The 12,524-nt window shown below is 39.1% G+C and overlaps 1 protein-coding gene across 1 annotated transcript in view; it reads right to left on the bottom strand.

Moving 5' to 3' along the window:
* CWC27 (CWC27 spliceosome associated cyclophilin) overlaps positions 1-12,524 on the bottom strand; it is a 277,596-nt gene that overhangs the window by 37,668 nt on the left and 227,404 nt on the right. The window contains exon 12 of the mRNA XM_075541081.1: positions 8,544-8,653. Coding sequence (XP_075397196.1) covers positions 8,544-8,653 — 110 coding nt within the window. The remainder of the gene's footprint in view (positions 1-8,543; positions 8,654-12,524) is intronic.

Below are 12,524 nucleotides of genomic sequence, written 5' to 3'. Positions count from 1 at the left end.
AGATATATATTTTTAACTTATTCCTGATCGTAAATGTGATGGATTGATGCAGTGGCTGCAACAATGGGTTCAAACATAACAAAAATTGAGAGGATGACATAACAGTCGTGGAGTAACTCGTTCTGTTGTTGCTAGGAGTTGGAACCAACCTAATGGCACCTAACAACAAGTTGTTGAATGAGATACTTTTGGGGGGCATAACTGTAAATTAAAAAAATAATTTTATTGGCAAATAAGTCACATCATACAATTCAATAGTTCAATCATATTAAGAGCTGTGTAATCACAATCAATTTAAAAAACATGTTCTTCGTTCTTATATTCATTGTGGTTAGCTTCCCATTCCTCCCAACCTCCCCTGTCCCGAGGTAATTATAATCGAGTTATTGTTTCTACAGATTTACCTAACCTGAATTTCATATACAGAAAAACACACAAATAAACCCCCAAACAACATAAAAAACCTAACAATAATGACAAAATGAAACAAAAATCACAACAGAAAAGAAAGCAAAACATATGAAAAGCTGGGCCAAATTTAAAATGGGTTGAAAGGGTAATCAAATGATAAGCTGTTGTAGTTTAGCCTAAGCACATCTGCAACATGACATGACAACATAACACTGCACAGCCCTGAGGCATGCTCACAATGGTTCCGATGCCTGAGCCCATTGTTGCAGCCACTGTGTCGATCCATCTCCTTGAGGCCTTCCTCTTTCTCCACGCTTCTCCACTTTACCAAGCGTGAGGCTCTTCTCCAAGGACTGCCCTCTCCATCACAATATGTCCAAAGTTTGTAAGACGAAGTCTTGCCATGCTTATCACTAAGGAGAGCTCTAATTCTTCTTCCAGACAGCTTCTTCTTTTGGCACTCCAGAGTGCTTTTTAATATTTTAGCCATCTTATTGTATTCTTCATTTGCTCACATATATTCTTTACAAGGCAATCTAAATCCAAAGTCTATAAAATGCACCATAAATTTCACACTGTCTAGCTAAACAAAGAAGGTATTTTTAGTATATTTTGTTTACTTTAATTATTTTTAATTTGAATACATTTTATTGTGAGTTCTTACAACTACAATAACCCATATATCCATTGTGTCAAGCACAATCGTATATATAAGTTGCCATAATTCATTTCAAAACATTTTCTTTCTAATTGAGCCCTTGGGATCAATCAGCTCATCATTTTTTTCCTCCCCACCACCCTCATGAACCCTTGATAAATTATAAATTATTATTATTTTCATATCTTACACCGTCCACTGTCTCCTTTCATCCATGTTTATGTTGTTCATCACTCTGGTTGGGGGTGTGTGTGTGTTAAACATCAGTTCCCTCTCACCTTCCCCTTACCCTCACGGTATCACTATTTCCTTCATTGTTCTTAAAGGGAATATCTGTCCTGGATTCTGTGTGTCAAGAGCTCTTATCTGTACCAGCATACATGCTCTGGTCTAGCCAGATTTGTAAGATAGAACTGGGCTCATGATAGTGGAGGGGAGGAAGTATTAAAAACTAGAAGAATGTTGTATGTTTCATTGGTGCTTTACTGCACCCTGGCTGGCTCATCTCTTTTCTTGTGACTCATCTGGGAGGGGATGTCCAATTGTCTACAGATGGGCTTTAGATCTCCACTCCACTCCCCCCACCCACCACCCCTGTTCCCAAAGATATGATTGTTTTGGGTCTTCTGATGCCTGACACCTGATCCCAGTCACACCTCATGATCAGATCACACAGGCTGGTGTGCTTCTTTCATATGGGCTTTGTTGCTTCCCAGCTACATGGCTGCTTGTTTATCTTCAACCCCAGATGCTATATCTTTTAATAGTCAGGCACCATCAGCTTTCTTTACCACATTTGCTTATGCACCCACTTTGTCTTCAGCAATCATGTCTGGAAGGTGAGCATCACAGAATGCTAGTTCTTTCTATTTTAATATATTTAAAAAATCATTTTATTGGGGATTCATACATCTTTTATCATAATCCATCCATCCATCCATCAATCATGTCAAGCACATTTGTTGCCATCATCATTTTCAAAACATTTTCTCTGTACTTGAGCTCTTGGTATCAGCTCATTTCCTACCCCTGCCCCCCATGAACCTTTGATAATTTATACATTATTATTATTTTATCATGTCTTACACTGACCGATGTCCCCCTTTACCCACTTTTCTGTTGCCTGTCCCACAGGGAGGAGGTTATATGTAGATCACTGTGATCTCTTCCATCCTTCTCCCCCCATTTCCCCTTACCATCCTGGTATCGCTACTCTAATTATTGGTCCTTAGGGGTTTATCTGTCCTGGATTACCTATGTTTCCAGCTTTTATCTGCTCCCAAATACCAATACTTTCAATATTCTTCACTAACATTATGGCTAAAATTCTTCTTCGGTCTTTCTTATTCAATGTCCAACTTTCAAATGCAAAGGATGTTACTTAAAATACCATAACTTGAGTCTTCAAAGTAACATCTTTGCTTGTCAATACTCTGAAGAGGTCTTGTGCAGCAGCTTTAACTAATGCAATATGCCTTTGGATCTCTTGACTACTGTTTCCATGAACATTGTTTGTAGATTCAAGCAAGACAAAATCTTTGGCAACCTCAACCTTTACTCCTTTTAATAATTGTGTTAGTCTGGGTACTTTAGAAAAACAAATCCACAAAAACTCATGTATAAAAGAGAGTTTTATATAAAGGTTAAGTGCACATCAAGAAAACATACCAACCCAGTGCTGCCCAAGCCCATAAGTCCAACATTAACCCAAATGTCCAACACCAATCCAGAAAGTTCTCCTCCATCTCACAAAACACACTATGATGCCAACTATGGGAGGAAAGCTGAATGAGCGAGCATGTAAGCATCTCAGCCCTGGCAGGGGTCTCCACATGGGTGCTCCAGCACCCAGGGCTGCATCAGGTAGGTCCATGCAGCTTCTCCTTGGGATGTCTTACAGGAAGTGAGCCTTGCCAGCTGAAGCAGGGAACTGGCTAAGGCAGCTGCACCCTGGTCCGACCATCACAAAACAAGAGACCTGAGAACTAGAAAGGTGAGGCTCACCGAGCCATTCATCTCTCTACCCTTCAATTAACCCCACATGTGTTTATCAGCCAGGTTGGCACAATAAACTACCTCAATAATGTTATCTGTTGGTCCAGTTGTTTGGGTTTTGGTCTTCTTTACATTGAATGATAATCCATATTGAAGGCTTCAATCCTTGATCTTCATTAGCAAGTGCTTCAAGTCCTCCTCACTTTCAGCATATCTCCTCACATTTGCATACCACAGGTTGTTAATAAGCCTCCCTCTGATCCCGATGTCACATTCTTCTTCACATAAGCCAGCTTCTCTGATGCTTTGTTCAGCATACCTCTTCAGATCTGTATACCACAGGTTGTTAATAAGCCTTCCTCCAATGCTTATGTTACATTCTTCATATGCATCAGCTTCTCTGATGATTTGCTCAGAACACAGGCTGAGCAATTATGGTGAGAGGATCAAACCTGATGCATACATTTTCTGGTTTTAAACCATACAGTATTTCTTTATTCGCTTCCCATATGGGGACCCTGCAAATGAATTTGAGGCTTCCAATGTTATATTAGCCTTCTGCAAACAGTGTGCAGAATTTACGTTCTGATATCACTTCTTCCTCTAGATTTGGATTTTTAAATTTACAATCCATGCATCGCACAGGTTAGTGTGCTTCTTCTGTATGGACTTAGTTGATGCCTCACTTAATGGTTGCTTATTTTAAAACAAGCCTTTGAGACACCAGATGCTATTCTTTCTGATAACCAGGTATCATCTGATTCCACACTTCACCACATCTTCAGTACTCTCTCTATGAGGGTGAGTATCCAGGAGAGTTATTCGGTAAGAATTAATTTTTCTTAGATTAGGGCTATGGTTAAGTGTGAGCCCCAGATTCATTCATATGTCGACGGCTTACATATATTCCTGGTTCACTTTAAAGATATCATTACCATTAATAATTGGAGAACATTAAAAGTCATCCCACGGTCATGTTGCAATATTATTGATGTTTATTCAATGGTATAGGATTTAACACACTGCTGAGAAAGGTAAATTATATGTGTATAGGCTAGATTTTTAGATTACCACAGAAGAACTATTGACAACTCTAAAGTCTTATGGAATATTTTAATAAATTTTTCTGAAGAATTCTTAGGGTTTGGATATTTTTATCTATTCCAAGAGTAATAAAATATAGTAATACAAATAAATGAAAAAACAAAACAAACAAAAACCAACCCACCAAGTCTGTGCATCTTTACAAGAGGAGATGGCGTCAACTTCCTCCAGCAGACGGGCTCATGAGTGAGAACTGCAGACTCACAGAGCCACCAGGGCTACCAATCATAGGACTAAGGTCTTCAAACAATGTGACAGGTAAGGAGAATAGTCTTTATTTTTAAGTTTATTCATTAAAAAACAACCAAAAGCAAATGTAGGCTCTCATTTACAAACTTTTAATGTACTTGTTTTATTTTACACTGTGGAAAAAATCACTATGGAAAAATTGGAAAACACAGAGTAATAAAGCAAAATAATTATTTCACCATTCTGAATAATCGAGGATTATTTATTTTGATATACCATATGTGCTCATGTATAAACCGAGTTTTTCCAGCACATTTTAAATACAGTTTTTGTGGAAAAATTAGGTGCCTGAGCTGATATTCAGGCCAGCTTATACTTGAGTATATAACATAATATCCATCTATCAGATTTAAAAAGTGAACTCTACTAATATTTTTATGGAGGTAAAATTCACATAACATGAAATCAACTATTTTTAAGTGTACAATTGAGTGACATTCAGTACTTCACATTCTGTGTAACCACTACATTTAATTCCCAAACACCTTTATAACTCCAAAAGGGAGCTCCATCCATATTCATTAATCTGAAAGTATCTGTTACCGTAAGTCCCCCAGCCCTTGACCACCACTTCTACCTGCTGGCATTAGGGATTACCTATTTTGGACAAACAAACTGCCATCACATGGGTTCTAACTCATAGTGACCCTGTAAGGTGGAGCAGCACTGCCCCATGGGTTTTGGAGACTGTATATTTTCATGGTGGCAGAATCTTTCTCCTGCAGAGAAGCTGGTGGTTTCAAAGTATTGACTTTGAGGTTAACAGCCCAACATGCAACCCCCTTTCACCACCAAGGCCATGCATCCATCGTATGGAATGTCATGTATGTGGAATCATGCGATGCATGATGCATGAGCTTTTGGTGTCTGACTTCATTCACCTAGCTTTGAGGTCCACACACCAGTGACCACATTGATATTAAAAGGTAGACTTTTCCACACTTTTAAATGTCTTTTCTGAGAGCAAAACAGAAGGTTGAAACAAAGGAGATGATTTCTTAATGGCAGTGGGCTCCGCCAGCTGCAAGATTGGAAATTTAAAGTCATCAACCACGCCAAGAACTAAAGACGAGGCTGTCTTCTGGGCTCAGAAAACCTGATAGGATAGCCGGGAGAAGGAACTGACTCAATAGCAGTGGGGCTTACTGTAGGGTCTTAATGGAAATTACATTCAAAAGCTTCCTGGAATATCGTTAGGTCTATACCTTTCTCAATTGGACAGTGGCCAGGCAGTCTGTTCTTGGAGTCAATTAATGTGCTACCGGATTTCTTAAAAGAGAGGAGGGCAGGGGATGTGATAACACACAAGAGATGGCCTCTCTGGCGTCTGCAGCGGAATGACTGCTGCCTTTTGCTGAAGTCACCAATGGCCAACCCCTCACGGTATGGCAATTCGGCAAGTGCGAGTCTCCCAGGCATAGAGACATCGTTCTGTAGAAGACCTGTGTTGGCACTCTGCCTGCACAAGTCTCTGAAATAGTCTCTGTGCCTCTAATTCTGCCTGAGTCCAGCCCATTCTCCACACGCTAGTTAGAGGGATTACCCCCAAATGCAAATGAGATCATCTCATTTCCTTCCATTATTAGCGCCTCATTTCCTTTCAGGCAAATTTGAGTTCCATTAATAGAGCTCAAAACTATATCACATGAGCTGGCTCCTACTTCTTTATTTAACTTCATCTCTTTCTTTTTAGGTTATTTTCCAGTCATCTTTTGGTTCTTTGCAAAGAGGACATATATTTTTGCCAGAGCCACATCCTCACTCCACTTCATCTGATGATTCCTTAATGAATCTTGAAAGTTCAGTTGACAAATGTATTTCTCAAGAAGGTCTTCTCAGGACCTTGGCTTATCATTACACCTTTAAATTGTGCCATATACCTATACTGTAAGCATTGGATGGCTAACTGCAAGGTTGGAGGTTCAAAATTATCAGCACTTCCAGGTAGAAGATGAGGTTATTTGCTTCTTTAAAGATTCTCAGCTTCAGAAGCCCTATATAGGGTCACAACCAACTTGTTGGCAGTGGATTTTGGTTTGGGTTGACCTACTGTGAAAGACCAATCACTAGACAGAGACATAATGATTGGTAGAGCAGAGGGTCAGTGAAAATAAAATAAATCTTCTATAAGAAGGATGACTACAATAGCTGCACCGGGGGCTCAGATATACCAACAATCTCAGAGCAACGAAGGACCACGCAACTAATAACAACAACAAAAAATCTACCACAATTCATTCATCTTTCACAGGTAATATTACTTGTTTACCTTGTTCTTTTCCTTGATAAACTATAAGCTTTGAGAAAGTGTCAATCTTGTTTATCACCAAATAGAGTAATCAGGTTCAAGACAGATTCATTTAAAAAAGTTTACTGCTATATAATGAACATTTCATACAACTCAATACTGCATTCATATTAAGAAGGGTTATAGAATCATTACAACAATCAACTTTGGAACATTTACTTCCTTCTTGTTATGGCGGGGAGGATTCCTGGTGGCATAATGGGATATGTGATGAATTGGGCTGGCTACTAACCCACCAGCTGCTCCATGGGAGACAGATGAGGCTCTCGGATCACACAAAGATGAACTACCGTGGAAATGTAAAGGAGCAGTTTACTCTGTCCTATAGGGCCATTAGGAGTTAGAACCCACTTGATGGCAGTAGGGTGAGTGAGAGGGTAGGGAGAAAAAAGAATGCATGAATAGGATGATTCTCAATATCTTTAGGAGTGTATTCATCAGAGTTGCTATTTGGCGCATTTTATGAGTCCATAAAAATAAGTTAATAAGGCATTTTATCATCATTTTACTTGATGTGCCATTTCCTTGAAGTTACATGTAAGTAAATTAGTTCTCTGTAATTTTCTATACCTAACTTCTTCTTGAATTTTTCTCATGATTATTGTCATGCTAAGTACTTATGCATGATCCTTATTTATAATTTATAATATAGTTCCTGATTATATTAATTTATTCAAATAAGCCTGGATTTTAAAATGTACTTTCCCGTTACCTGCTTTCCATTGAGTTGCTTCCAGCTCACAGCAAGCCTGTGCACACGGACTGAAACAGCACCCAATCTTGGGGCATCCTCACAATTGTTACAGCCACCCTGCCAACCCATCTCACTGAGGGCCTTGTTTTTGTAGCGGCCCTGTACTTTACCAAGCATGATTTCCTCTCCAGGGACTAGTCTCTCCTGATAGCACGTCCAAGCACGTGAGAAGAAGCCTTGGCGTCCTGGCCTCCAAGGAGCACTCTAGCTGCACTTCTCCCAGGGCCGACTTGTCTGTCCTTTTGGCAGTCTGTGCTCCTTTTCACCACCAGCACCCTAATTCAAATGTATCGGTTCTTCTTGTGACTTCCTCATTCAATGTCCAACTTTCAGATGCTTACGAGGGGATTGAAAATAGCACGTCTTGGTGCTCAAAGTAACATCTTTGTATGTCCTTACAGATGGCAGCACCAAAAGAAATGCTTCTTCGCACGAAAGGCTGCTGACGAGACTTGCCTTCTTAAGTTCTAAGTGCTGCATGGGGTATGCTGATGACTCTCACAGTGTTTCTTTCTATTTTCATTCTTAATTTTTGACCATTAATAAACGTATATCACTACTTAAAGGTCCAGGAATTACTTGCAATAAGCAGCATGTTGTGATGTCACTACCGTGGAAGTATACTAGTAGACGAGATGCCTTATTTCCAGGCAGTGTACAATTGCAATATTGAGCTAGCTAGTCAGCCTACAAGAGGCTGGGATGGAAAACCCACTTCTTTTCATTTACAATCACACTCTCCGCTTCATAATATTTACTTAGACAGTAGTTATACCTGGGAATTTTATATGTAGCTTTGTAAAGTTCCAGAACTTACCATGGGGGTGGAAGATTGAAACTTGAAAGATTTAAGCTCGTTATTTTGCTAAAATGTTGAGAAAGACTAAGCTATGGGCTTTGGCACATATGTCCAGGATCCTTGTCAACCTACTCTATGTAGACATATATATTTTTAAATGTTCAGAAACAGTGGTTACCCTGATCTTAACTCAGAGGAGGTTCCACTTATAACACCCACGTACAGCGCAAAGGCAATGCACGATGCCGGTCTGGAGTTTGGTTACCTGCTCTTCCCGGGAAGTTCCCTTTTTTGTCTGTTGTTTTCTCAAAGCTTCATACTTTTGTTTTTCTCTTCTGTATTCTGCGACTGCGCTATCTGGAGCAGCTTCTTCCTCTGAAAAACAATAGAATATTACTAGAGATGATTAAAGTATCTGTAAGTTTGCAGCTATGTATATTCTCATGTCAGAAAGAGAAATTCAAACCTGGTCTATGTAAGGACTTTTTGAACACACCATCCTCTCTTCAATCTGAACCGTTGCACACTGTGTTCCTTCTTTTTGGAATACGATTAACACTCCATCCATCCACTGTCCAATTAATTTGGCCTTGTTTAATTCCTATTCATCTTTTAGGTCACAGCTTTGCTGGCACTTCCTTCAAATAACCAGTTAAGAGGCCACTCTTGAAGTGTGATATGGATTGCCTTACTCGGAAGTCTCCATAACATCCTAGAGCATGTATCACACTTTATAGAAATTCCCTATTTATTCTTCTTTTTTTAAACGCTTTTTAAGGGCTCATACAACTCTTATCACAATCCATACATACATCAATTGTGGAAAGCACACCTGTACATTCATTGCCCCCATCATTTTCAAAGCATTTGCTCTCCACTTAAGCCCTTGGCATCAGTTCCTTTTTCCCCCCCCCCTCCCTCCTTGCTCTCCCCTCCCTCATGAGCCCTTGATAATTTATAAATTATTATTTTGTCATATCTTTCTCTGTCCAACGTCTTCTTTCACCCCCTTTTCTGTTAGCACCTTGAGAATAAGTTAAATTTTCCTGGCATTAGAGACAGTACTGAGGCATATGACAGAATCTCAATAAATACGAATGCAAAAAAGGGAAAGTTCTATTCTTAGGTTTTTTAGCCACAAATGTGATTCAAATTTAAAATCAATGAAAAGACTGAATTCAACGAATAAAGTTGCATAATATCCCACAGGTAGGTTAAATGTAGGACTTACAAAACAGCGCTTGTTTTTTAGTTTAATATACAATCTTCTTCAGGAAGCATCAGCTACTTGATTCCACTAGGAATTAATTAGAAATTCTAAGATGCTTAAGGTTTTCAGAAAGCTGTACCACAAAAAAATCTTAAACATTCATTTAAAAAAGTCAAGGATAAGCAAATTTAAGTACCTTATTAGTAAGAAGGTTCTGTGGCAAAGTGTGCTTAGGAAAAAAAGACGCTAATTTAGAAAAATTAGTAACCTTATTTAAAAAACGGAATGAGAAGGCCTAAAAGAAACAAACCTAAACTCACTCTGCTCGATTCTATGCTGACCCACAGAGAAGCTACAGGGCAGGGGAGAGCGGAACCAGTGAGTTCTGAGACGGCAACTCTCAGAGCTCCGTCTTTCTCCCTCACGGGGGCTGGGGGTTTTGAACCACTAACTTGAGGTGAGCAGCCCGACTTGTAATCACTACACCACCGGGCTCCTTAAAATAATGACAGCACTTTAAAAAAGCTCAGTACTGGTATATGAGAGATACATGGACCAATAGAAGAGAACTGTTACCCAGAAGTAAATATATCCACCTACAGACAACTTGATTTCTAATCAAGGCCTGAAACACATCAAATGAGGAAGTGATAGGACCTTCAACAAATGGTGCTTAAAAAACCTCAGCTCCATTTGTAGAAGAATGAAGCAGGGTACATACCTTACTCAATATACAAAACCAGAAAACAAAATAGATATTGGGACCTCCTAAAAATTAGACACTTACTGTATACACCCGAGTATAAGGCGGGTTTTTCAGCACATTTTTAATACAGCTTTTGTGGTGAAATTAGGTGCCTTGGCTGATATTCAGGTAGGCTTATACTTGAGTATATACATTATGTATGTGCCTTAAAAGACTTTATAAGAAAGTATACTGCACAACACTCATAAATTACTAATATCCAAGTTGAGATTGAAAAAATTAAAACTAGTCCACTAAAGCCAAACTATATCTCAAGTTCTGAGAACATCTCAAGAATAAATTTGAACACCAATGACCTGATTAGCTGTGGTAGGACATCATGAACAACACACATGAATAAGGTAAAAGATGAATAAAAAGACAGGGAAAAAGAAAAGAACAAAGTAGATTTCAGAAGAGAAACTGAAACCTGCTTTTAGCTAAGACAAATGGAAAAAAATTCTGTCAAAGAGCTGAAGAGAAAATTTCAAAGGGTAGCTGGAGAAGACAAAACAGTATACTGAAATGTGCAATATAATGAAACGTGGGGTTAGAGAACCAAAAAGGAAGAACATGCGCAGAATATATCAAACTGAGAGAACTAAGGAAGAAGTGCAAACCTTGAATGATAATATTAAAAGATCCTTTAAGGAAAGCATTGACACCACCCCTCAACGTGCGTTCCCCCCCGCCCCCCCCCCACAGTGTGGTAAACCACCCTGTGAAAGTGTCGTTCGACCCCCAAAGGGGTTGTGACCCACAGGTTGAGAACCACTGTTATATAATATCACACCCCACACAAACTCACTGCCATTGGATTGACTCTGAGTCACAGGAACCTACAGAGCAGAGCCGAACTGCTCCACAGGGTTTCCGAGGCTGAGCGTCATTTTTGAAGCAGACGGCCTAACTTTTCTCTCACAGAATGGCTGGCGAGTTCAAACTGTTGACCTTTTAGTTAGCAGGCCAGAAACCAACCTGCTGCACCACCAGTTCTCCTATGTACAATATAGACAGCGTGCATTTAGACGGTAATTTTCATTTTCACTTTTTCATAAGAATCCCCACCCCCCCAGCACACACACCATCCCACCCATAGCTCTGAAAAGAGAAGTTGCTTGGTCTATCTAACAAGGTGGCTAGTTTTTCTAATTGTCACTTCTCTTGGGCCCACGCTGGATCTTCGTCTCCTTGTGTGTGATTAAGGCCCGGCTCTAGGTATTAAAGCCTGCATCTGTCCCCTCACTCCCCTTGGGAACTGCAGTACCAGTTTATTCATTTAATGCTCCACTTACACCGTCCGCTTCTTTCTGTCGCCTATCAAGCAATCTGCCTCGGCCAAGCTCAGCTAGGTATTTAAATTGAGATAGATCATATTTTACCCTGTATTTCTATATATTTCTGGAGAAGGCAGTTCTGTATTAACTCAGTTCATGTTGCCAGAACAGGAAGTAGTGCATTTATTTCTCATGTGCTTGAATAGACAAAAATTGAATAAGTAACTGGATGATTTCAGTGACATAAAACTGGCCGACACAATGCACAAGAAGTTTTAAAAATTAAGTTTCTCTAAGTGTAGACTGCTTTACTTTGCTTATAAATCTCAATGCTCATGGATGTTGATTCAATTATAATGATACTATATAACTATTTAGTCAGTAACTGAAATTTAGAAACATGCTAAAGAAACAGGAATACAGGAAGGAAAAAAATTTCAAAACCCTTTATTAATGATTACATGTTAGATACTACGTAGGCTAAGATGCTTTGATTATCCATGAAGAGCGTACTCATGTTTATTTTACAAGTGAGAAAAGTGATAGAGTTATAATTAGACTATACTAAAGGTAGAATTTGAACTTAGGTGTGAATGATACTAAAAGTCCTATTTTTTATTATGTCTTATTGACTCCAATTAAAACCTCAATGCCGAAAATAAAATTTGCTAAGTGCTTCCAAATGCCTGACATTGAGAGATACTGTAAAAGACACTTAGAAAACGCATGCTAAGTTTTGTGCTCAGGAATGTCATCCAGGGTAGAATACAATCAAGCAATCAAGCTTCTAACCTTAGGGACTACTGAGAAAACTTAATCCTGGTTCCACTTGTATTTTTTCATTCCTAAAACTTTTGTTTCAGGAGAAAGGAGTGATGACTACTAAATTAATTGTCTACGTAACCAGTGATTTTCATCTTTAAATCCCATTTCATTGATTGAAAGTTTAATGCCTTCATTGTCCCACTGGCTACACAAAGGAGGAGAATCCAACTCTGAGGCTGCTTACCACAT

The sequence above is a fragment of the Tenrec ecaudatus genome, chromosome 2 (assembly GCF_050624435.1).
Source record: "Tenrec ecaudatus isolate mTenEca1 chromosome 2, mTenEca1.hap1, whole genome shotgun sequence".
NCBI lineage: Eukaryota > Metazoa > Chordata > Mammalia > Afrosoricida > Tenrecidae > Tenrec > Tenrec ecaudatus.
This window is presented reverse-complemented; position numbering and strand designations above follow the sequence as displayed.